The sequence below is a fragment of the Microplitis mediator genome, chromosome 8 (genome assembly GCF_029852145.1).
Source record: "Microplitis mediator isolate UGA2020A chromosome 8, iyMicMedi2.1, whole genome shotgun sequence".
NCBI classification, from domain to species: domain Eukaryota; kingdom Metazoa; phylum Arthropoda; class Insecta; order Hymenoptera; family Braconidae; genus Microplitis; species Microplitis mediator.
The window spans coordinates 4,641,284-4,668,902 of NC_079976.1; the positions used below are offsets into that span (position 1 = coordinate 4,641,284).

Consider the following 27,619-nt stretch of genomic DNA (forward strand, 5'->3'; position numbering starts at 1 on the left):
TCAAGTTCTACATGAGCGCCATCCCATGGTCACATAATATAATAAATACAATACAATTTTATCATATATATTATATATATAATATATATATATACATTTTATTCGCCGAGAACTAAGTCCATTTTATTTGTTTTGATTATTTCAAATATATAATAAGTATCAAAACAAACGTGTGTATATAAAAATGGAATATAAAGTGTCAAACTTATTAGTTAATATTGACAATATTTGTCGTGTATGTTTGACTGAAAATGCAAATTCATTATCGATATTTTGTCAAAATGAAACGGATGAAAAGTATCGTGATCTTTTAAATAAAATTCAAGAGTCCGGTGGTATTAAAATTGCCGAAGACGATGGCTTGCCGACACTTATATGTTCCAAGTGTATTAATAATATAAATATCGCTTTTAAAATACGCCAACAATGCCAACGGAGTGATACATTATTACGATTATATTATAAAAAACTTAAAGAGTCTAACCTCAAAGTAAGTTTTATTTACTTATTATTTAAATAATTCATTAATAAATTCCTTTAATTAACAATTTTTTATAATTTCAAATTTTTAAATGTTATATTTTTATTTCTTCTTCCGCAAATCAGACCATACATTATCAGGAAACGCTTCAACCCGAGCTAATACCCCACGAAATTTCACAATCCAGCCAGGACTTGTTCAATTACTTGGAAATCCAGAGTATGGACGCCGAGGAAGTCGTCGTTGGTCAAGAAGAAGTCCCGAGCGTCGAAAGCGCTGAGATGACTGACGACGAACCGCCGTCATATAAATTAAAGCTGCAGTTACTCGAGATCGGCAGCACAGCCAGTAATTCATCAATCGTTAATTCTCAAAATTCACGTCCGCCAAAAACTCAGAGCAAAGTTTACCCAGAGCATCTGGGTGCTTTCGAAGCTCTGGCTTTCGATCCGAATCAGTCGGGTGGCAAAAAGTACACGTGCTCAATATGCGCCCAGGGATTCGTTTCACTGAAAATATTGAGACAGCACCGAAAAGTTCACAAAGACGAATTATATGTTTGTAAAATATGTCCAGTGCGCTGTGCCAAGGCCGAAGAATTAGCGATGCATCTCAAGTCCCATCAGCTGACCCAAGAAGCTGTTGCTGCCATACAAATAAATAACCACAATAATCCAGACGACTACGGCGACTATGATATGATCGACGACCAGCAGGAAATAGATCGATATAATGAGCAGTTACTGAGAGATGACAATTCTGACGGAACGAGTTACAAAGCCGGAAGTAAAAGAAATTTATCGGATGGCTACAAGATGGATCTTTCTTCTAAAAAATTATTATTACCGAGTAATAGTAATGATAGCAGTAATCATAGTAATAGTAGTAATAATGGTATTATACATAGGTGTGAAATTTGCGGTCAAACGTTTTTAAAAGAAAAAGGATTAATGCGGCATCGCGCTTATCACGAATCACGAGTTATTTGTGATATTTGTGGTAAAGTTTGTTCAAATCAAAATTGGCTTGAGTCACACAAAAAATTAGCCCACAGTGGCAACACTAAGTCTGAAACAAATACTTGTTCTTATTGTAAAAAAACATTTTACTTTAGCGCTCATTTAATGTCACATTTAAAAAGAGTGCATAGAGCTTTTAGTTAAAACGATTTTTAATTATTGTTTTTTTTTTATGTCAAATATTTTTATTTAGCCAGTATGGGTAATTTTCATGTACCTGAAGATCGGAACGTTTTTTCTGGAACGGAAATAAAAAATCTACTGGATCTTGATTTCTGAAAAGTTTCAAATGGAAGCAGAAAATTGCAGGCCACCCCCGATTATCTTTAAAGTTAAATTACACAACTTTTTTTCGATTTCGTTGAGTAAAAAACGTTTCGATCTTCAGGTACATTAATTTTCGTCAGAGTAATTTCTAACTTTTTTAGAAGTATATTTAAGTTTTAATTTTTAAATTTCTGGTTACGGAAACTAATTATTCAAGTCATTTAAATTATTTTAGTGAATGTTACTCTGATGGATTCGTTACTCATGTTGGCTATTTTTCATGAGTGTAATAGTAAAGTTAAAGAAACATATATATCACATATAAATATATACATATATACTTAATATTTGTATTAATATAAGAGTTTATGTTAAAAAAAATATTTAATAGTTTAAAATATTTCGAGGAAAAAGTTTTTAATCGATACTAAAAAATACTATTGAATAGTAATTTTATAATTATATAAACTAACAATTAATAGATTACTTTTATTACATAAGTTTAATTTGTTTTACTAGAGAATTTAATAAAAAAGAAAAAAAGTATTCAGTAAACTTGTAACAAATACATGCTTTATATCAATCAAATTGATTAGCTTTCTATTAGACTAGATTTAAATAAAACACAAATTAGTTTTAGAAAAATAGTTTTTTTTTTATTTTATGGTTTAATTGACATTTGAAAATTAGTCGTTTTGTTTTGTTAAATTACTTGGAGTTTTTTTGTATCTATAAATAGAAAGGGGATTAACAAAAAATAAATACTCATTTAAATAGTCGATAATTAACCGACTTAATGGCAACAAATATTTATTAAATTATACAACAATAATTTTCATAATTTAATTAATAAATGTCTGCTTTGAAAATCGTTTTTTTTATTTTATTTATAAATTTCATGAATTAAATCTTTATGTTTTTTTTTTATTTAAAAACGTGCTCTAGTTAGAAATTTAAATTTCGCGGGTTTTTACTTAATAATTTACTGACATTCACAGGGTGCATTCGGAAATTCTCTAGCCAAATGTTGCGATGTAGAGAGAGCTAGAGCTAGAGCATTTGCTAATGCACCCTAATTAATATAATTATTGACACAAATAATTCTTAATGAAATGATTAAATTTCAATTTTGAAATTTCGCGCCAAGTTGGCGTTACTGCGCATCGCTGTATTCGACATTCAAATTTTTGCTAAAGGGGCGGTCGAATAATCGCAAAGTCGATCGCTTTGTATCAACTGGCAGTCAAATAGCGGCAGTCAGTATCATCAACAATGGCAGTAGTAGTCCAGATCTTTCTTCACGTTTGAATTGAAACACCCCTGATAGCCACCCTAATCACAAGTTATCTACAAGCTACTGCCGAATTCTGAAGGCAACTAAAAAGAAAGTGTTGGAGAGCAAGCAGTTACCTTTAAGTTGACAGTAAATTCTCTGTAAACTTGAATTCAATTTGACTATAAGTGCTACTGTCAAACAATGACGTTAAGTTGATTGAAAGTTTCACTTCAAATTGACGGTAAGTTTTTCTGTCAAGTTACATTCAAGCTACTGCCGTATTCTGAAGCCGACTTAATGGAAAGTATTATCCAGCCAAACTTGCCAGAAACTTTTCGTTTCAATGCTTGGTCCCATATCTGGTTAAAATTCTACAATCTATAGAATCTGTGGGATCAGGCATTAGTGAGTAATGGCAACGAGTGAACAATAGCAACCGTAGACGTGATAACGAGTCTGTCTGGGGATTAACATCTTCTATCTTTCTCTTTTTTTTCCCATTACATGTACATTAGATATTGTCATCCCAACAAGAGATTGGGCTTCGGGTGTTGTCGGTTTTTACTCCCACTCTGGATGTCGTACGTGTTAAATGTTCTCCCACTTTTCTGAACGCATGCGCAGTTCATAAATGTTCGGCAGTGGGGGCAGTTTCCGAGGTCCATTCTTCTACTGGGACCACAATACTTTGAAATTAACAGCTTAAGTCTGAGCGCTGCTCAGGATTTCTGACCACACTGATAACATGTTCATTTAAAAGTCGGACGTCTTCCGAATAAGTGGTTTTTGAAATACAAAGTGCTCAGTTACTGTAAAGCAACGAACTTGTGTAATTAAATACGTCTTTCATACACATTACATGGAAAAGATTTAATTTATTGTTGTGTCATAAGATAAGAAGAATTCAAGTTCCTTGGCTATCCTCCCTATTGGACCACGTGCTACTTTTTTAAAAGTTATACGTATTTTAAATAGAGTGATTTTGAAATAATTGCAAAGCTTGTTAAGTTACCGAGAAGCTGAAAAATAAAATTTTGACTAAGTGATCACTTTATCGTCCATACTTGGTAAAAAAAATTTCTTGTGCGAAATTTGATTTTTTATTTCGATCCAATAATTATCAAAAAAGTATTGATCAAAATGTCATCAATTACAAGAGGTCATTTAATGTCTGCGATTTTCGAAAGTGATACTAAAAAGTGCAAAAAATTATTGAAATCAACTAAAGTGTTACAACTTCCCATTCTACGTGGTGAATATAATATTCTCAAAATGGCGGTGAGGCGCAAACGTGTAAAGGCGGCTGAGTTATTGGCTAAAAATTGCATTAAAATAAGGCAAAAAAAATTGGATCGTTCTTCGAACACCCTGCTTCACGATGCTGTTCGATTGGGGCAGTTTGAAGTTGTTAGAATACTTGTGAGTAAAGGTGCTGATATAAATGCAAGCATTAGAAATGGGATGACTCCTCTTCACATTGCAACTAAACATGGAAATCTCAAGATTATGGATTATCTTCTACGTAATGGTGCAGATGTGAATGCAAGATGTACAGGACCTTATTATGTTGGATTTGCGCCCCTACACTTCGCTTGCCAATCGGAAAATCTTAAATACGCGAAATTATTATTAAAACATAATGCTTCTGTTATTCCAACAAACGATGATATTCATCCGATTCATATTTCGGTTGGTTATCTTTATCCCAAAATGACTCAATTGTTATTGGACTATGGCGCAAGTATGGCTGTTAATAAACGATTTCATTCAGATCATTTTGAAATCAAAGGTTATATGATTGACAGTTCTCGACTATATCAGACGGAAGAAGAAGCTATAATACGATATGAGGATGAAGATTTAACTTTATTACACCACACAGTTACTCGTCATTCTATACCTATGGCAAAATTATTATTGAAATATGGAGCAGATGTAAATATTTTAAGCAATACTGGTCTATCTCCATTGAAAGATGCTGTATTTGACCATAATATTGAAATGGTTAAGCTCTTATTAAATAACGGAGCTCTTGTAAACTATGATTCTGATGACGAAAAAATGATATTAATACAACAACTTTTCCATGACCGAATGGGTAGATGTATACATTATTGTAAGTCACAGTATAGCTTAGCCGATAAAAAATTAGAAATCATCAAATTACTAATTAATGCAGGAGCTAGCAGCAAGGTAAATCCAGATCGTCACTTTGGTCTTCTCTTTCACTGTATTTGGTTCGGGTATAGAGAAATTGTTAACTATCTTCTGTATCACACCGATTTCAATTTCTTTTATATAGAAGACTATCCGGTCAGCTTGGCTTGTTTCGATGAAAGTCGTATAGAGAGAACCCCAGAGATTGCCAATGACACAGAGTATATAACAAAGCGCAAGCTCGAATGTCAAGAACTTACTTACGACTTGATAGCTGAAAAATATTCGAGAGTTTTTATAGGTGTCCCGATACAAGCCGAGATAAGTTATCAAGACTTGACTGAAAGTCCATATAAACTTGAAGTCACAGAAGAAGAACATGAGGATAGAGTTGAACAAATAAAAAAAAAAATTCAAGGAGTTGTGGATGAATTAAAACGTGAGAAAATTGGTGATAGTTATATTACTTTTTATCATATTCTCACTGTGGATGAGGACAAATTAATAAAGTTTGGATTAAATGAAGATTTTAGAGCGTTACGTATAGATGATTACAAAGAAAAATATTTTATATACTTTAATTTACTAAAATTTAGAATTCGATATGCCATTACTAACAGCTTATTACTGGAAAAACATAATAAGTTTGTTTATTCTTTATTCAAAAATGTACTAACATATGACTGTTGCGAAAAAATTGCTACATATTTAGATTATGATAAATGTTAAATTAGACCTACTTTTATGCACAAATAAAAAAAAACAATAAAAAAAATTGGTTTCTTTATTTCCATTTCCTATCCTTTCTTTTGTATAGATATAAAAATACATAATATTAAATATACAACCCAAAATCTCAACTTATTTAATTTTAAGATTAAAGACAATTTATGAAGTCAAATCTGACAGGCTTTATCTCATATATTTTTTATCGATAAAATTAATTAACAACAGTAATTAAAAATGTATGAATAAGAACTGACATGCGATGTTAATTAATCCAGAAATATTTCTTAAAGTAAGAGATATTTTTTTGGAGCAAGAAACATTATTTTTTTGTAGCAATATTGCATTTTTTTGGTTAAAGAAAATAAAATATCTTGGAACAAGTACTATACTTTTCACGCAAGTATTTTTGTATTCTCCGACCAAGATAACAAAAGTTGCTTAAGCCAAGAGAAAAAATTTCTTGGGAGAAAAGATCGATATGGAGAAGGGGACAGTCACAAGTGCTAGGCAGCAGCAGCAGGAGTAGTTTGGTGCTCGCCGCGAGATCGCGCCTACCAGTTGTAGTGTCCCTGGTAAGAAAGATATTCTAGAAGTCCTAAATTCGAAATTTCAGTTCGATTTTGTCCGAGTATTCCCATCATTTGGCAGAGCGACAAGTACATTTGTGTCTTGTACTATAGTATATCCTAAAATACATCATGACTTTAATTTATAATATGAATGTTTGCTTGAATAATTGTCTCGAAATAATAAAACAAAAAATTACGTTTCAGATGAAAAAAAAAAAACATTGACCCAAGTATAGTTACGTCTCCGTATATTGATATCAAGTGGCCCGATTTTTTCGAAATTTCCGTAGACAGTTGAAGGAGATCCTGGACCTCCTTGCAACCAAATCACTAGTGGCTTACTGAAGGCATCAAAGTATCCTGATTTCTCAGGCGGGTTGGCGTAATTAAGTCACCAAAACATGCGGACGTCTTTTATATGAATTCCTTTTCAATAGTAAATTCAAATTATAATAATTTATAATACTGTGTGACTAATATGTTTGATCCAAAATATTTTGAAGTTATTAAGCTCTTTATAGTTATTCTTTCTTCTTTTTTTTTTGGTTTATTGTAACTCTCTTCTCTGGGCCTCCTGTTTATTGTATAGTTGTTCCAGCATGTCCAGCTCTTCGACATGATTCGAAGCGTATTGAAATGTAACTTCTTTATAAATCCTGACTTCTTCTGTATAATCTTCTTTCAAGGCTTTAGCTGCTGTTTTGTTTCTTTTAATCGCCTCTGTAGGGACTATATGTCTTTTATTTTGTATGGAGAGATCTATAATGAAATTTACTCCGTAGAGAAGTTTTAAAAATATTAATAAAAAATCTAAATAAAAAATTCTCACACATATTCGGACACACACACACACACACACATACACACGCACTTGCACACACGCACACACAAATATTTTAAATTAAAAATGCTTACTTTTCCGTTTTGATTTGCGCTTGCTTTAGAGTTTTCCATTTTTATAAATTCGCTTTAAATTGTGGATAGCGAATGATCAATTTTGAATGATAGTAAAGTTAGTAGACATTTGAAATTAAAAGAAATTTTTTTTCTAACAGATAAATAGTGAAAAAAAAATATTTCTGAAAAAATGCACATGTCGGAAATTTCATAAACTATACGTGCAATTTTCCAAAATATTTTTTTTAATATTAATTTGTTTGTTAAAAAAATCCAAAAATTTTTAAATGTTTGCTAACTTTATTGTCATCAATTTTGAAAAATGTCCGCAAATATAAGTTTACATTAAAATTTGACATATATTACATATTGTTATTATTATTATTATATATACAAATATATATATTTTCTATTCAAAATTATTTTATTCAAAAACTTGCTCCTGTTGGAAATTCAAATTTCGCGGGTTTTTACTCGATAACTTACCGACGTTTAAAATAAAAATTTAGCGACATCACACGTTCATTTAACATAGATTATATATTGTTATTATTATATATATATACATATATATAAATATATATTTTTTTTTTAAATGAAACAAAAGGATTGTTCTCAACTTGGAAGTGTACTCGCGTATTCGATCGTTCAGTTCTCAGTTGCTCAACTGAAAAAAAAACTAAAATAAAGTTAAAAAAAATAAAAAAAAAAAAATATCGAGGCTTGGAAGCCATTGGATTGAACAAAGAGACGAGCAAATCATCTCTGTTTTTTATTTAACAATGGAGTTAACAATTAATGTGGTGGTAAAATATAACTTTTAACACAATGTAGACAACTGAGTTGATAAATATTAAGTACAACGACATGTAATAAAATTATATATATGTATGTATATATATAACTAATTGGATTATCAACAATTGTGGTATGAGTGCAAGGTAAGTTGAGAACCATTTTGTTGTAATTTTTTTTATTATCATGTATTTTTAAAAATTATGTTTTGTTTTTTTATTGATTACATAAAAAACAAATTTAAGTTTTACATTCAAAAGTATAAGCAGCAGATCTTTAAATTTTTTTGCTTTATATTAAAAAAATTAATTGTTAATAAAAAAAAATTTCGAAGCTTCTGATGATTTTTAAAAATTATCAAGAAAATTTGTGATACTGAAGTTAACTGTAATAATTTTTGGATTTTTTTTCCAAGCGATGAATTATAAAATAAAAATATTTGAAAAAATGCACCTATAGTTTTTCGAATTCTCTACATGTGCATATTTTTTTTTTTTTTTTTCGTAATTTATTTGTTGAAAAAAAAAAATCCAAAAATTTTTGATTGCCTGTCAATTTCCAGATCATAAAATTTTCAAATTTTTTTTTCTCTTTTTTATGAAATTTAAAAAATTTGACGTCTGCTATTTTATGTATAAGAAAATAAAATAAATATTGACATCATTTATATTTATTTTTAACAGATAAAATAGATATTTATAAAAAAATATCATAATGAGCGAGTGTTACCTGGATTTTGATAGAATTTGTAGAATATGTTTAACAGAGTCACCAAATTTAACATCATTGTTTTGTAATGATTCAGTACCAGGTGTTTTTCCAAGTTTATCACAACGAATATCAGCATGTGGAGCTATTGAAATAAATGAGAGAGATGGATTGCCACCATTAATATGTGATAGTTGTATTTATAAAGCAAGTGTGGCACATGAATTTCGTGAACAGTGTCAGAACTCCGATGCGCGATTACGTCTCTGTTACACTAAACCAACTCGCTTACAATCAAATGTAATAATTCATTCATAAAATATATAATTATCCTAATTACCAATTTTTAAATTTAATTTAAATCTAATTACAGTGTCAGGACTCAAGCACTCAAACAGAAACCGAAGAGAGAGCAATGGCTAAAAATGTTAATTCAAATTATTTTGTCAAAGAAGAAATCCACGGATTAAGTCAAGAATTAAATACGATAGTTTATCATCAGAATCCACAAGTTGATGTAACAGACAATCAAATAGTCTCTGAAGATAAATTATTTCTCTGTAATATTGGATTCCAGGCTAAAGAATTAGAAAAAGAATCAGCGATTACTCAAGATTCTGATCATCAAGATCAACATCAGCTCGAGCATCAGGAACTACAGCATCAAGTTCTAGTTCCAGAGTCGCAGCAAGTGTCCATCCAAGTCGCGATGGAAACTGAAGATTTGACGGATAACGTCAGCACGATAAGCGAAATAAAACCTGCGGTCACGGAGTACATCGCTGATGAATTATTGGCTACTGATGAGACTGGCAATGAAGACGAAGAGTTGGAGGACGATGACGAGGAGACTGATGCCCACGTTGGCGAGTTTGAAAAAGAACAAGACATTTCAATAGACGTAGAAGAACACAAGTGGACTGGAGAGATCGAGGAACCGGCACCCAGCAAAAGGTTGACGCGCAAAGCTAAAGACATTGCGGGAAAATCCTACAGCGTTGATGAACTTGATGAAGATTTGCCTGATAATATTGACAATGACGATGACGACGAGCCTAAATTCAAATGTAAGGTTTGTTCCAAGCGTTACAATACGCAAAAGGGTTTAAAAAATCATTCTCAAGTTCACGATAAAAAACACAAATGTCCTGTATGTTTAAAGTCATTTTACAATATTGAAAATATGGAGAAACATGTAAAAGTTCATGAGTCAAAGCCTCATGCGTGCCAACTCTGCCACACGTCTTTTACAAAACCCCAGAGTTTAGTCCGGCATTTAAAAATCCACTCGGAAAAATTCCAGGGCAGTAATAATAATAATTTAAAGAACAATGACAATGGCACAGTATCAATAGTAAGGACTGAAGATACCGAAGATGACGACGATGGTTCTCAGACAAATGAAGCAGACGAATTTGACAGTGCGCCTGGTTTGTACAAATGCGGTGAATGCAATCAATTTTGTTCAACTTTAAAAAATTTAAAAAGACACTCCTTGATACACGGTGACAAAAAATATTCATGTACTGTTTGTAAAAAATGGTTTTTCCGACCAGACACGTTGAAAAAACACGCGGAAAAACACGGGCATGGTTTATTAGATAATCTGGTCGATGAAAATAAATTATATGAGTCTGATGACGAGACATTTAATCGCAGCAATTCTACTACCGGTAATAATTCAAACGGGACCAATGACCTTGACAACAAAAAACTGGACAGTGATGAAGATGCTTCTGGTGAATACAAATGCCAGCACTGTGACAAAGTGATGGCAACTAAAAAAGGACTAAGACGTCATGTGTCAATGCACAAACCAAAAGCTGAACCAGTAACATGTGAGATTTGTAAAAAAGTGTGCGCTAGTCAAGCCAGACTTGTTCTTCATCAAAGAACCCACAATAAACCGAAAGAAAAAGTACCGCGGGAATATCTCTGTCATATATGTAGCAAAGTATACCCGAGCAATTCGTCGCTCACTTATCACATGAGGACACACACGGGTGTTAAACCTCACGTATGTCAGACATGTAACAGTGGGTTTACAACAACCACGAGCCTTGCAAATCATATTCGCATACATACTGGCGACAAGCCCTTTGTTTGTCATGTGTGCAGTGCCGCGTTCGCCGTCAGCTCGGCCTTCAGACGTCACTTGACGCGTCACACTGGAGAAGCTAATTATCTGTGCAAAACATGCGGCAAAGCCTTCAAAAGACTCAGCACACTCAAGGAACACACGTACACACATTCGGGTGAAAAGCCTTATGTTTGTAAAACCTGCGGGGCTGCTTACAGCCACAGTGGAAGTCTGTTCGCTCATCAAAAACGCTGCCGAGCTCAGTACGGTGAGATGGTTAACTCGGAAAATAATCATTCGCATATTTCCCATCATATTAATGTTAGTAATGTGCAGACAGCAGTCAGATCGCTTGCTGTCATTGGGCAAATATTTTAATTTATTTAAAAATCATGTGTTAAAAACAAATAAGAAAAAGTTTTATGGGAAACTTTAAATTTGAGACAGAGTAGAACTCGAGTGGAATTTTTTTTTATTTTGATGTTGACAGACAATCGAAAATTTTCAGATTTTTTTTCAACAAATGAATTACAAAAAAAAATAAAAATATGTACATGTAGAAAATTCAAAAAACTATAGGTGCAATTTTTTAAAATGTTTTTATTTTGTAATTTATCGTTTTGAAAAAAATTCAAATTAATTTGACGTCGGCTAACTTCAGTATCATTTATAATTTTGATGGTAAAAAAATTTTTATCTCGGATTTTATATGAGCGAATTTTGAGTAAAAAAATCAGCAGAAAAAAAATCTCATTAAAAACCAGTAGACCCATAAGAATTTTGAACTTTTTCGAAACCAGGGTAAGATGTAGTAAAAATATGTTTTACAAGTTTTCTTTTTTTACTCAAAACTCGCTCATGTAAAATCCTAGATAATTTTTTTTTTTTACTATGAAAATTATAAAAATTCAAATAAAATGCCACTCAAATTTCTACTATGTCTCAAATATAGAAGTTTCACATGTCGAATTTTTTTGGAATCTTTTTGGAGCAAATTTTTTTTACACGAGAATTTATTATTTATAATTCATCGATTGATGTTTCATTTACGCTTAAATATTTTTAAAAATCATGAATTCTTTAAAAAGACAAAATATAAATTTTTAAAAGTTATATACAAATTTATTAGTTGATATTATTTTATACTTGAGTATCAATCTTTGATTTATATAAATATATAGTATAAATATTTTTAAATATTCATAAAGTTTGTTTTAGTATACGACAAAAACTGTAGATATCCTCTATTGTTCTCCATATCGATTCAGTGATAATATTCGTCATCGAAAGGAGACTGAATTATATAATTAATATAATAATAATTAATATTAATAACTATTTTATTTTTATCTTAATATTTAAGATATTACCGAATCGCTGCCTCATCAAATCTATCAACTAATCACTAATATTTTTTTTTACTAAATCTAAATAATAACGATGACGGCTAAGTAGTGATTTACTTTATAAAATTTCAAGAGTTTATTCATTTTATTAAAATATATTTAGTCTATATATTACGCAGCTTCAAACAATTAAATTTACTGTACAAAAAGTATAAATTTCTATTATACTACCATTATATATATATATATTTTTTTTTAATAGTCAATTTTTTGTAACTCCTGTAGTACTTTTTCTTTTTTTTGAGAGTTTTATATAAGAGAAGAAATGATACTGAAGTTAGCCGACGTTTAAAATTTTTTTCAGTGATAATTTAAAAAATTGCACATGTAGTTTTTTAAATTTTCCACATGTGCATTTTTTTTTTATTGATTTGTTAGAAAAAAATCCGAAAATTGTTGTCTGTTAACTTCAGGACAATGAGAAGAAATGATACTGAAATTAGCCGACGTCGGATAATTTTTTGATTTTTTTATTTTCCACGTGTATTTTTTTTTTAAATTGATTTGTACAAAAAAAAATCGGCAAGTTGTCAACTGTCTGCTAACTTCAAGATCGTGAGAAGAAATGAATTATAAATTTATCACGTGAGAACTATCAATTATAACAATAAGTTATTTGATACAAAAAAAATGATCAATGTATGTATAATTTTTTCTATAAAAACGCTTAAATAATTTCAATGTCTTTTATTTATTTTGTTATAAATATATGAGTATGAACGTAGCAGAGACAATTTTTAAATTTTATTCTACTTACATTTTATTTATTTATTTATTTAAAAACTTTAAAAATCGCTAATTGTCAGCTACATTCACACTCAAAAAAATATTCATTCATTGTCGCTGTTGTCTGATCCACTTTTTTTTTGCAGTAATTTAATACGCCGCCATACTGACTGCTGAGTTCTATTTAATCTTTTAGCTAAAACTTTTAGTGGATGTTTTACTGTTGGATCATTTATTATTTTTAATACAATTGCGTCTTCTTCTTTAGTGTATCTGCAACACAAGAACAAGAATTATAAGATAGAAAAAAATAATATATATATAATATTTATTCATCTTCTGAATACGCACCTAGATTGTTTGTGAGTACTGTACAAGTTTTTGAATCTACCATAAACACTGTACAGAGATCTATTGGGTAAAGCATGAGCCAAAAATTGAACGAATTTTCTCCGTTCTTCAACTTTTGAAAGAAAGTAAAATCCTTTGCGCTTACGGAATATGAATGGATGTACTAGAGCTTTTCTCCAGTCGTGTACCTGATCAAATAAATAAATTTACGTGTTCAAAAAAAATTATTTTTAAATATTACCAATGGGCGCGCATATTTAAATATTTGAAATACAAAATTTTGATTGGAAAATTACCTTGCAGAACCTCTTCCAATTATGACAAATTCTATTGTCTTCGTCTGGAGTAAACGTTCCCGTTCTCAGTGGCGCGTAACTTTCGAAACGTTTTTTTTCTTCTTTAGAAAGAGGACGAGTACCTGCATTTTTTTCTATGTTATGTTGTGGCAAGACATGATGGATCAAATTTATTCTAAGCTCTGCTAGTTTCTAAATTAACAAAAATTATTTAGACACTTGAATATTTATTATGCGATAAAGAATAATAACAATAACAATTGATTTGTAAACTTACTTTTGATTCAGTTAAATTTAATTGCTGCATCTGAAGTTCGTCTTCTTCATCGTCGGACTCTGTCAGCATTTTAGCGATAACAGGAATTTTTTCAAATATCGATTTGTGTCTTCTTTTACGCGGCACTATTTCTTCTTCGTCATAATCTTCATCATCTTCTTCATCAGAAATTTCAGATTCCGATATATTTTGTTTCTTCTCTGGACTTTGTCTCGGTTTACTATCACTTTTACTTTTTGTTTCATCATTACTAGCTTCGCTATCACTTGATTTATTTAAAACCATCCCATCATCAGAATCAGACTCTCCCTCACTTTTATTGTTAACTTCTCTGACATTTTTTTCACTCAAACTATTTTGAGTTGGTCCAGACTCAACAGATCCAGGTTCTGAATTTTTATTTTCTATTTTATCTGCCGACTCAGCAGACTCTAATTTTTCCGAATTTATTTTTTCTAACAACTGAGTATCTGCAGCATCATCTTTATGCTCTTCAGCCGATTCCTTGTCACCTAATTCATTATGATGTTTCTTCTTCTTTTTCTTTACTGGTACATTTTCCGCAGTATCATTTTGCTCATTTACCAGCTCACTGTTTTCAGAATTATGATGTTTACGTTTCTTCTTTTTTATTTTAATAGCAGGTTCAGTGGATTCTTCTCTGTCTATTTCCATTTTTTCTAGACGATCTTCAGTCTTAACTTCGTGCTCTTCAATCAATTCTTTCTCACTCGGTTCTCTAGATTTCTTTTTCTTCTTTTTAATTTTAACTGAATCAGCTGATTCATGCAATTTATCATCTTCTGCTTTTACTGAGACACTTGCAACAGCACAGTCATTATTTTTTTCATCAACCGGGTCATTTTGTTCATTTCTCAGACCCCCAGTTTCCAACTCATCTACATCACGCTCCCGTTTCTTCTTCTTTTTTTTCTTCTTCACCTCAGTATCCACTTCTACAGCAAATGATTCTTGCTGAGTCGCATCAGATTCTTCTTTACTGACTTCCATCTTTTCCAAAGTATCTTCAGCACCTGGTTCCGCAGATTTTTTCTTCTTCTTTTTAACTTTAACCGCATCAGCTGACTCGTGCGATTTATTTTCTGCTTTTACTGATAAACTCACAACAGAAGAATCAATATTTTGTCCATCAATCGGGTAATTTTGGTCATCAACCAGACCACCAGTTTCTAAATCATCGCGCTCCCGTTTCTTCTTCTTCTTTTTCTTCTTCATTTTATCAGTATCCATTTCTTCAGCAACTGATTCTTGCTGAGTTCCATTAGTTTCAATAAATTCACGACGTGTTTTTTCCTTTTTTTCTAACGATCCAGCCTCCACTTTACTTCCGCTATCACATATTTCTTCATTCTTCCCTTGTATTTCTACCTCATTATCACACAATTCGTTGCGTTTTTTCTTCTTCTTTTTTTTTTTACTCTCATCATCCACGCAAAGTTTATTTTCAAGACCATCTGCTTCATTCCCTAGCTCCGCATTTAAATTTTCTTCAACAGCATCAATATCTTTATTTTTTTTCTTCTTCTTCTTTTTCTTAACATGACTTTCATCAAACTCCTGATGATTTTCAACTGTACTAGATACTTCTTCAAGTTTTTTACTATCTAATAAATCATTTTCACCAGAAATATCTTTCGTTTTTTTCTTCTTAATCTTCTTAACTACTTCTCCATATGCGGCATCATTTACCACTTCTTCTTTTACTTCCTTCATCTGCTTCACATTCAAATCTATCGAGTCGACTGTCTCAGTATCATCATTTTTAATTATTTTGTTTTTCACAAAATTAATATCTGAAAATATAAATTAATTATTTGTGAAAAAGTTATCAATTAAACGCATCTAGAATTCAAAATTAAATGGGAATTTTAACTAAAATTTCAAAAATGTTTTGTATGCAATTCAAAAATTTATTTTTAATTAACATTTAAATTAATTATTTTTAAAAAAGTGATCAATTAAACGCATTTTGAATAAAAAATTAAATGGGAATTTTTACAAGAATTTCAAAAAATGTTTTGTATGCAATTTAAAAATTTATTTTTAATTAACATTTAAATTAATTATTTTTAAAAAAGCGATCAATTAAACGCATCTAGAATACAAAATTTAATGGGAATTTTTACTAACAAATTATCTGTAAAAAAAAATAACAATTTTGAAATTTTAACTAAAATTTCAAAATTATTTTGTATGCGATTTTAAAATTTATTTTTAGTTAGCATTTGAATTAATTATTTAAAAAAAAGTGATCAATTAAACGCATCTAGAATACAAAATTTAATGGAAATTTTTCCTAACAAATTATCCATTTAAAAAAAAATTAAATTTTTATAAAAATTTCAAAAATATTTTGTATGCAATTCAAAAATTTATTTTAAATTAACATTTAAATAAATAATTAAAAAATACAAAATTTTCAAACGCCTGCTGCTTCCACTGTCACAAAAATTAAAAATTCCTCAGTTTCAAATGAAAAAATTTTAATTTCCTTACCATTACTATTATTTATTTTTTTTTTCTTACTACTGACATCGCACAGCGAATTATCTGATGAGGAATCATCCGAAGAAATATATTTTTGTGATAAAAAACCTCCCTTACGATTGCGTTTTTCTTTCAATTTGAATTTATCTCCAGCCTCATTAATAATTCCATCCATTATAAAATAATTTAAAAATCATAAATTAAAATTAACTAACAACTGAACACAAAAACAATCAATACTTATTTTAATAAGTATACATATATATATTTATATAAACTATTCAATTTAATAAATGAAGACCAATGTCAACAAAACATCGCACGTGTTTGTAAAATTTCTAGGTTACGATTTAAAAAGTAATTCAAAATCAATCTACTGTCGATAAGTTCAAATTTAAATTAACCAGCTTCTTAAATCTCCCGCAAAATATATATAGGCGCAATATAAACATATATTTTGCTAGAAACTCTACAGGAAAATAAATTTTTAGCGGGAATATTATTTAGGTGATATAATATACACAAATACCCGATACCTGGTGGCCATTGATAATTTTACTGCATCTAATCCGTCAGTTAAATAAAAATTATCCGTTTTAAATAATAAATGTCATAAATAATTATTAAAATATTATTAATTATCAATAATAAATATTTGACAATTTATTAACTGTCAAAGTATTGAACAAAATTTCAAATTTCAAATATAAAGCAGAACCTACAAACGTGAAAGTCAATAAGCAGCCAGAGTTCACTTGGAAAAATGGCCGAGACATCAAAAAATGTTGAAAATTTTGAAGAAGAAAATTCAGTGACTATGCTGGATGTTTTGAATGAAGAAAATCAACTTGAAGAAGATGCTAATGCTGTACTGGGAGCATCTGATGATAAATATTGTACTTACATTAAGGTAATTTTATTTTCCTTTTGTTTTGTGTCCATCCATCTTGTTTGACATATAGATTTATTTTTTTATTCATATTTGTTAAAATGATAAATTCGCAGGAAGGTGGACAGTAAATTTAAATTTATAATTTAATTTTTATCATAAGTTTGAAATTTTGTCCCTTTATTGGGACTTGGTCGCAACTAAAACAAGTTGTCATTATAAACCTCCACCTCCATATGAATTTATCATTTTATTGAGTTTTTTAAATTGAATATATTTATGTTTATTGTTTGTGATATATGTCAGTGGTTAATTTATTACAGGGCTACATGCGCCAGGCGCTTTACGCTTGCAAGACTTGCTGTCCAAATGATAAAGTCCAAGCTGGTGTTTGTCTAGCGTGTAGTTTTCATTGCCATGAGGGCCATGAACTTGTTGAGTTGTACACCAAGAGGAACTTTAGATGCGACTGTGGAAATTCAAAGTTTGAAGAAAAAAAGTGTTCACTAGATCCTGTAAGAATTTATTTTATTTTTTTTCGTACGCAGTTGTCATTAACAAGAAAATAATTTTGGTTGTTAAGACACCGAGATAAAAAATTTGATTACTTATAGAATACTAACTTATGACTCAATTGGGTAAAAAAAAATTATTATTGTATTTTAAAAGTACAATAGTTGTCATTAAATTTTTATACGTAAAAGAAACTGATAAATCATCATTCAATCGGAGTTTTTCATCAGGGTCCATAAGATATTATGATTTAATTCGCTCCTTTGGCTTTAGAGAGTTTCCAAAGCCAAAAAGACGTGATTTTTTTTTCATTGCCAATTGTTTGGTAGACTTATGTGAGGTTTTAAAATTTTACAAAAATTTGAACTTTAAAATAACTCTCCAAGATAATCTGTAATAAAAAAAAATGATACAGCCTTCGGCTCTAGGAAACTAAAGCCAAAAGGGCGAATAAAAATGTAAGTCCTTATGGAATTAGTGATGCGAAATATAAATTTATTTATTTATTTACGCCAGTCGGCTTTATACATCTTATTGAACTATTATAGAAGTAGTGTTTTATCATTAGCTGCACAGAATGAGAATATAATATAATATACTATTTTATATTAGTGTTTTATATTAGTGACGTGGTAGAATATTTTTTATTTTTGTTGAAAAACATGATAAAGAATCACAAAAAAAATTTATGGAAGCACAATAATCATTAACTGAATTCGCTATCCTGTTCCTCGGTCCATAGTGCACATAGATTTTTGATGATTGAGTTGTACTCAACAACCTGTATGATCTTAAACCTGGTTTATTGCAGACAAGACCAAATTGTTATAAAATTTCTGGGGAGATTTATTACGCAGTAATTCAAATAATTTATCTTAATATTCTTATAGTATTCGCTACTTAATACAAAAAAAATTTTATTTAATTAACTGACTTATTTAATAACAAAGTAAATTAAATGTATCAAAAATCGCGACATTTATTTTAATTACGCATTAAAAATTCCCAATACGTAATTTAAATCCACAATTATCTATAAGACTTAAACTTATAAAAAAATATTTTTTTGTCCCACCGTTTTGTAAAATTGAAAACATCAACAGATTTCATGAATTTTTTTCAGTGTAAAGCAGCAGAGAATACAGAAAATAAATACAATCAGAATTTCAAAGGAGTCTACTGTACTTGTGCTCGACCATACCCAGACCCCGAAGACACAACTGGCGACGAAATGTTGCAGTGCGTTATCTGCGAGGACTGGTACCACTCAAAACATCTTGGATGCAGTGACGACGATTTACCCGACGAAAATTCTTACGAGGAAGTCGTTTGCATGAATTGCATGGGCAAGCACGAGATTCTTTGGAATTACGCCTCCAAATACGCAGCCACTAAAGTACAAAATGATTCTGTAAATAATGACGACAAGGTTGACGTAACAACCGAACCAGGAGTTTGTACCAAGCCAGAAAAACCATCTGTTGAAAAAAGCGGGTCTTGCTTCTGGACCCAAGGCTGGCGTTCCTCGCTCTGCGCTTGTGACAGCTGCAAAAAATTATACGACGAACAGGAAATAAGTTTCTTGCTCGATCCCACTGACAGCGTCCAAGCTTACGAGGAAGCTGGTAAACTAAAGGGTTCAGAGTCTCAGTATGAAAAGGGAATGAAAGCTTTGGCTTCACTTGGACACGTCCAGCAAGTGATTGCTATTGAACAGTACAATGATATGAAGGAACAATTGAAAGAATATTTACAAAAATTTGCTGAAAATAAAAAAGTCGTCCGTGAAGAAGACATAAAAGAATTTTTTTCAGGGATGGAGTCTAATAAGAAAGCTAAAGTTATTGTTCCATCTTTCTGCCGCTAATTTTATTTAAAAACATTTCATTTTTTTATTTATATTTATCTTTTTGATATTTACATTTTCTTGATACTTTTCGATTGTAAATTCAACATTACGTCACATAATAAAAAAAAAAATATAACTGACTCATACTTAATTACCGAATCATCATTAAAATCCGCAAGTTATTAATCTATTTTTTTTTTTTTTATCTCCAGATTTAATTTAAATAATTAGACAAAAATTCCATGACGTAAATGTGAGTGATTAATAATTATAATTAAGTATTGAATGAAAATATTTAAAATGTCTCAGTACGTATGGGTAAAACGACCAATGGTTCATTATATTTCGGCTTTGTGGCGTAAATAGACCAAGTTCTTTTAACGCAATCAAATATTCCGGTGGCTATTGTTTTGACGTAATCGTCGGGTCCGAATTCCTGATAAACTCGATACTCGTTATCTGTTTGATCAGTAAGTATATCAATTACTTCGCGGCGAGTGCGCGGTCGCGGATGTCGCAATATTGCTGACATTCGATGCTCACTGCTGGGAATAATTACGCCGTCTACTTCGGGTACTTTTAATCTGAGATATCTGCAATTAAAATTAACGAGACATAAATGAATTTTTAAAAAACAAATGTACAGATATAATTATCAATTGAAACCTACTTATTGCAATGAAATATATTTTCCCCGGGACTTGCGGTGAGAATACTCAGTTGTGATTCATCAGAGCCTTTTTCAACGGGACCGACTTCGGCGTTATGAAACATTCTGTCACCTTCTTGCTCTAAAAACGTCATGTTCACTGAAAAACCTTCAGCGGCGCCGTAGCCTTTGTTTCTCAATGTCTGCTGCGCTTGAACAAAATTTTCTACGCCGAGAAGAGCTCGAGCTAAGAAATATCGGGCTGAAATATTTACATATTAGTATTCAAATAATATATTGATAACTGAGATAATAAAATTATTTCATACGAGTTTTTCCCGATCTCAGTGTTTTAGCGCTCAGAGTATTGATGCTGAATACTAGTCCGTGATAATTAAATCCCATTGTGTAGCCAGGAAGAAATCCTGCGTATGATAGAGATGAAAATTTTTCTTTTTTATACCCAGGCTCAACAATATCTGCGCAGACTATGTACCAATAATTTAAAGTTTCGCTCAATGCATCTTCGTTGTGTCCTAAAATTTCCTATAAATAAATAAATGATTTATTAAAAAATTCTTACGGCCGCCAAAAAATTATTTTTACAAAATGGACTCAAGAGTAGAATTTTCAATCTAGACGGCTATCCCTGATTAAAATTCCGATTGAATCTGATGAAAGGCAATCAGATTCTATCAGTCAATCGGAATTCATTTGCCAGCGTTTTAATTAACTGATTAAATTTCAATGGGAAAATAATAATTTTCTTTCGATTGAAAGTCAGTTAGAAATTTCCGATTGAATCTGATTAGAATTTTTCAATGGGAGTTTTTAATCAGCGATAAGTTAGTAAACTTTTTTGGTGGCTCTCTAAAATTTAAAGAAGATTCTAGTGCAAGTGGAAGACAAAGCAAAAATTTGAAACTTGAAAATAAAAATATTCGTGATCAATGGGAAAGATGGACAGATAGTTTAATGTAAAACTTGTTTAATTTATCGCTAACGTTTTGTCAACCTTGCTGACTTCTTCAGGGCTCTACAATGAGAACCAAATTTACAAATTATTACATATGTATTATTACAGATTTTAGTACAAAATCTAGTAGGGGAGGAGGGGGCCAAGTGGGCCCTTGGGGGCAAAGTAGGCCTCTCAAAATTTTCTATACGTCAATAAATTCGAACGGATAATAAGCTGATCGAAATTTCTTATATAATGAGGGCTAAAATAGACCACCAAAACTGTTCATTAAAAATAATTTATTAAGAAAGTTAAAGATAATAAAATTACGTTTTAAAGTTACATCGCAGCAGACTATTAAAATGACTTTTATATTATTAAAATACAACTGTTTTATAGTTATTTGCAAATATCACACGTGTAAAGAATAAAAAATGTCAAATCCGAAATTTTTTGGAGGGCCCATTTTGCCCCTAATTTTCAATTTTTCAATTTTAATGGACGCAGCATAATGAAGTGAAAATAAGTATCAAGGGTCCAAAAAGAAGTAAACGCGTAAAAAAATTGAATGATATTATAATTATTTTCCTTAAGGGGCCCACTCTGCCCCCCTCTCCCCTATATAAATTCTAATATAGTCACGTAGATAACAATTAGATTTTTACTTATATAAATAGGAAGTCAACAAGATTGACGAAACGTAAGCGATAAAATAAAAAAGTGTTACATTAAACTATCTGTCCATCTTTCCATTACTCACGAATATTATTCACAATGGACTTGAACATAAATAAAAATAAAAATGTATACGCAATATCTCTTCTTCATAATTCTCGTTTTATTTTTTGCACTGCGACGGTACTACTGGATCACGTGCGTGTATGTAAATTGCGAAAAGTGTTAATAGATAAATAAAAAATTTTAGGACTAGACCCCGGGGTTAAACGGTTTCTAGAATTTTTTTTAAAACGATCCATATCAGAACGTAACGTAATGATTTTCACAATATTTTTCTCTACAATAATTAAATTTTATTACTGCAATTAAATAATTCACTTCATTATTTAATCAAGCGAATTTTAATTAAAATTCATACCACAAAATAAAACTTCAGTGCAGGATAAAAACTTGAATTGCTTTAATAAGAGCAATAAAATTGAAATTCATATTTTAATAATTATTTCAAAATATCACTAATGAAATATATCTTTAAATTAATACTAAAAAAATTTATACATGTTGCGTTACAATTCAGACAGGTATGAATAAACTCATGCATAAATTAAATATTTAACCCTGAGAATTTTTTTTTTAAATCGATTCCGAAAAATTTTAATAAACAGAACAAATTTTTTTTTTTAGTTGAGTAAAAAAATTTATTTTAATTTATAATCGATAAGATTTTATTAAATAGATCGAAATAATAAATGTCAAGGGGTAAAACGGGCAAAAAAGTGATAATGGATGCAATGAACTCGGAAGAAAAAGAAAATTTCTAATTGACGTTAGAAAAAAATATTAATTTCATAATAATTAATGAATACATATTATTATATAATAAGTAACTTGTATATTACAAATATGTTATAAAATGATGTAGGTGATACTTTTATTTGATTTAATTTATTTTAATTCAATTCCAATTACGTAATATTATTACTGGTATGTTAATTTAATTTTCAGTTGTAAAATTTTATCGAATTTTTTTCTAAAAATATCACGACATACTTTGCAAAAATTTAAATTTATCGACTACAATTATAATGATAAACCTTTTTTTATTTTTTATACCTGCCCAGGATGATTGCAAATAATAGACGAACATCCAACGGGTTGTTTAGTGCTGGCCATTTCTCCATTAATGACATTCGGGATAATGTCATCAAGGTGCATAAGAAACAGCTGAAAAATAAATAATTACGTTTATATATTTTTAATTGTCACACTTGATAAACCGTGACCGCTATCAAGGTTGAGTAATAAAAAAAAAAAAGAAATAGTAATTAGATGTCAGAAAAATATCCATAAGAGATACATGTCCACACGTGTCAGTAGTCTTACTCATTACTCATTACTTTGTATTACGCAAGATAAATGATTAATTTCCATATTTATAATAAGATCGCTATCATTATCATAATTTCTAATTGTAATCAATAATGACTTATACCGGAAATTTAAATGATATAGTTATTTTTAAATTATATAATAATAATAATAATAATAATAATAATAATAATAATTTTTTTGAAGATGACTACTTAACGATCAGACTTTTTAATTTTTGTGTTAAAGGATAACGGCTTTACTGACCTTAATTTAAAAATTGTTTTCTATAATCTAAACTGCATATGAGTTATGACATGTGGATTAATTTTTTAAAACGCATTATTTTGAATGCGCACTGTAATACCATACATTAATTGAATATATTCTAATTATCAAAGATGTCAATACTACGCCCCGAAACTGATGAGCCCAGCAAGTATATTTGGGGCGAAACCGTATTTATAATATTAACATCTTTGATAATTAGAATCTATTCAATTATTGTATTGGTATCACAGTGCGCATTTAAAATGATGCATTTTAGTATTATTAATCCACATGTAATAATTAATTCCCGATTAAACAACTTCATTCGATCGAATTAAAAAGAATTGAATTTTTAATTCTATATAATTCAGATAAATTCTGTTGATTTGGTACCTAACTTAAAAAAGAATTCTGTCTAATTCGGCAGGAAAACCAGAATTTATCTAAATTGAAACGAATTGAAATATTTCTATTCTGTTTAATTCGAAAATAATCCTCGAATTTCTGGTCCTGACTCCGAATTAAATCGAATTGAAACCAATTCAAAAATTTTGAATCGGTTTTGTTCTGTTTAATTCGAAAATAATCCTCGAATTTCTGGTCCTGACTCCGAATTAAATCGAATTGAAACCAATTCAAAAATTTTGAATCGGTTTTGTTCTGTTTAATTCGTAAATAATCCTTGAATTTCTGATGCTGACTCCGAATTAAATCGAGTTGAAACCAATTCAAAAATTTTTAATCGGTTTTATTCTGTTTAATTCGAAAATAATCCTTGAATTTCTGATGCTGACTCCGAATTAAACCGAGTTGAAACCAATTCAAAAATTTTAAATCGGTTTTATTCTGTTTAATTCGAAAATAATCCTTGAATTCTTTTAAATTCTGTCTTACCGAACTTAACAGAATATAACAGAATTGAGCAGAATTATAATTTTTAATTCAGTTGTTTAATCAGGGATACGCAATTAAGATTATGAAAAATAATTCGTCAATTAAGCAGATCAGTAAATCCGTTATTCCTTTAACACAAAAGTTTTTTTTCTTCTCCCTGGAATTTGAATGATACTTGAAATTATTGTTTGGACATGATAAGATTTCCATATAAATATTAATAATAATAATAATAATAATAATAAAACCTTGTAAAATGGTACATTAGCACCAGCAGCTGTTCCTTCAATTTCACGTAAATATTGCGGAAATTGTTTTCTAACGCATTCTAATGTTTCATCATAAATAATTCTTCCTTCTTTAGTATTGTAAGCTGCTAAATATGTATCGTTTAGCGGTTTGTAACAATCAACAAACTCATTTATTATTTTAGCAAACGTACGACCCTGAAAATACATAATAAAATATATTTTGTTGTTAATTATATTTGAATAAATAAATATATATGACGAAATAGATTGTTAAAACAAGTTGTCACGAATAAATAACGCATTAGAACGGTCTAACATTCATACTCTGATTTTTATCTTATTGTCAATTAAGTAACGGCTCACAATGTAATAAATATATATAAGGTTCAATGTTAGTGGATTTTATTTACTTTTAATTATTTATCATTATTATTGACAGTTTCGGAATATATTATTTACTTATTTTTTTGCATTGATCTATATATCACATAACTATTTAATGATTATGTAATCACGAATGCTTTTATAGTTATCAACTGACGTTTTGTTCTAATGATATTAAATTTAAAACGAGTTTTTAGTTTTTTAATCGTTATTATATTATTGGTCAGTAAAGACAATCTCTTTTGATCATTTAATATTAAAAATACTCGATATTAAATAACAATTTTTTTTATGACACTGAAATTAACCGGCGTTAAATAATTTTTTAAAATTTTTTTAAAACGATAACTTATAAAAAAAAAAAAAAAAAAAATATTCTGAAAAATTGTACCGTTTTTTAAAATTTTCCTCTGGCCGAAATTTTTCGAAATTTTCTCTGAGAATTCAGTTCTAAAGTTCTAAAGATTTTTTTCAAAGTTCTAGACTTTTTCAGATTTTTTCGGTGAAAAGTCCGAAAAATTTCTACCAGGGTCTACATGCGCATATTTTTTTTTATTTTTTTTTTTTTTTGTAACTGATTTGTTGAAAAAAATCCGAAATTTATCAATTGTCTATTAACTTCAAGATCATTTTTTTTTTAAATTTAAAAAATTAAAACTTTTTTAGCAAATTGTTCCGCTTCGAATATTTTTAATTTAAAAAATTTAATCCTTGTAAATTTTATCATTTCAAAGATAAAAACAATAAAAGATCAATTTATTTTAAATTTTATAATTTTGTTTTTGTATACGGAAAATAATTTTTTAAAATTACAAGTTGAGAAAAATTTTATTTTTGTTACCCTGGAGATTGAATTTAAAAAAATTATTGAATAAAAAGTTACAGCTGTCAAATTAAAAAAAAAGAAAACATTTTAATTAAATTTTCCCATGAAAAAAAAGTATTTCATTAACTTACGATATCAAAACCAATTTCATAGTGAGTTCCTCGTGTATAAATTATCGGAACAGCACTTCTTCTTCCGATATCTTTTTTGAATTCACACGAATCGTTATCCGCGTTTATTATTTTAGCCATTTTTTTAAAAACAAAACACCTTTTAAATAATTTACAAAAATTACTTTGCTTCTAATGAATACTATTTCATAAACCCGACAACGGTGTGCGAAAAAAAAACTATAAAACCCGACTATTCAAGTACGTCAACAACAATTTATCTATTCAACTGATAAGACCTCAGTCCGCTGATAACAATTAACAATTAACAATTCAAATTCAAATTCAAATATTTGAATTAGAAATAAAAAATAAAAAATGAAGAAACGAAGATTAAAAAATATTCAAAACTGGTATAAATTTTCCAGCTGCAGATATATAAAAACAATGAAATAAATAAACAATTCGAGTTTAAATAACAAGTAAAGTTTAAACAAGACTGAGATCTTAAACCGCTGAAACTATTTACGTGAATGGACGGAGGACACTAATCTGCCTAAGCTCTTATCGACTTACTCCCTGCAAAACCAATTCAACTAGTCCAAGATATCGATACACGGCTTCTATGCGTTACATTATAACTCTATTGTCATTGCATTAATCTTGCAATGCATGCAATTATGACCTTGACTCAAGACGTCTGATTGTTAATTTTCCTTACAAGGATTTAAAAATATTTATACTCACGCATTGGCAGTATAGTAAAAACTATCTCTTACTTGTGTCGGTCATCGTGTCATCAATACTGTCTAATAACGCCGATGTCTTTTATAATCAAGTAATAAATTATTACCATTAATTTCTACATCTTCTTTGTTATATCATTTGAATTACGTAATTATTATTAGATTTATATATCGGTAATTAGTTAATACAAGTACATATGTAATTGTAATCGCCTTGATTTGTCAATAACTCATTGATAAATATTTTTAAATGCCATTGTTTTATGTTTGTATGATGGTAAAAGTGATAACGATCGATTGTCTATATAAATTATATTGATATATATATATAAAATTGTTTTTTTTTTTAATGATATACTTTTATTGTCTGACTTTACGCTGTTTCTATCACTTATGACGTAATGATAATTAATCATTATTCAAATTTATATGACAATAGAATTATCTTCAGTTTATTATATGATAATTATTTTAAATAATAAATATGTGGTTAATTTATATATATATGTTTGTTTATACTCAAGAAATCTAGTAGATTTATCTTTGATTTTTTTTTTCTGAGAAAAAATTTAAAGCTTTGAGTAAACGGAGCGATAATTTAATTTAATTAGATCGAGTAATTATTTGATGATCGTAAAATTAGCAGACAAATGACAATTAAAAAAAATAAAAAAATGCACATGTAGAAAATT

At 29.5% G+C, this 27,619-nt stretch overlaps 4 protein-coding genes across 4 annotated transcripts; 2 read left to right on the forward strand and 2 right to left on the reverse strand.

Moving 5' to 3' along the window:
* The first annotated feature begins 84 nt into the window (after window positions 1-84).
* On the forward strand, window positions 85-13,081 carry LOC130673298 (uncharacterized). The gene is made up of 5 exons (XM_057478270.1): window positions 85-490; window positions 607-1,643; window positions 4,231-5,741; window positions 8,891-9,198; window positions 9,272-13,081. The coding sequence occupies exons 1-5, from the start codon at window positions 185-187 to the stop codon at window positions 11,354-11,356; spliced, it is 5,247 nt and encodes a 1,748-aa protein (XP_057334253.1). The 5' UTR covers window positions 85-184; the 3' UTR covers window positions 11,357-13,081.
* Window positions 13,082-13,106: 25 nt separating this feature from the next.
* LOC130674011 (glutamic acid-rich protein-like) lies at window positions 13,107-16,881 on the reverse strand. The gene is made up of 5 exons (XM_057479255.1): window positions 16,552-16,881; window positions 14,035-15,848; window positions 13,758-13,949; window positions 13,462-13,649; window positions 13,107-13,383 (listed from the first exon to the last, which is right to left on the reverse strand). Exons 1-5 carry the CDS (start codon window positions 16,715-16,717, stop codon window positions 13,215-13,217), a joined length of 2,529 nt encoding a protein of 842 aa, XP_057335238.1. The 5' UTR covers window positions 16,718-16,881; the 3' UTR covers window positions 13,107-13,214.
* Window positions 16,882-17,050: 169 nt separating this feature from the next.
* LOC130674013 (putative E3 ubiquitin-protein ligase UBR7) lies at window positions 17,051-19,939 on the forward strand. The gene is made up of 3 exons (XM_057479258.1): window positions 17,051-17,452; window positions 17,755-17,946; window positions 19,068-19,939. Exons 1-3 carry the CDS (start codon window positions 17,306-17,308, stop codon window positions 19,809-19,811), a joined length of 1,083 nt encoding a protein of 360 aa, XP_057335241.1. The 5' UTR covers window positions 17,051-17,305; the 3' UTR covers window positions 19,812-19,939.
* LOC130674012 (beta-alanyl-dopamine/carcinine hydrolase) lies at window positions 19,786-26,757 on the reverse strand. The gene is made up of 6 exons (XM_057479256.1): window positions 26,203-26,757; window positions 24,859-25,056; window positions 23,192-23,302; window positions 20,772-20,988; window positions 20,464-20,704; window positions 19,786-20,386 (listed from the first exon to the last, which is right to left on the reverse strand). The coding sequence occupies exons 1-6, from the start codon at window positions 26,320-26,322 to the stop codon at window positions 20,089-20,091; spliced, it is 1,185 nt and encodes a 394-aa protein (XP_057335239.1). The 5' UTR covers window positions 26,323-26,757; the 3' UTR covers window positions 19,786-20,088.
* Between the last annotated feature and the right edge of the window lie 862 nt (window positions 26,758-27,619).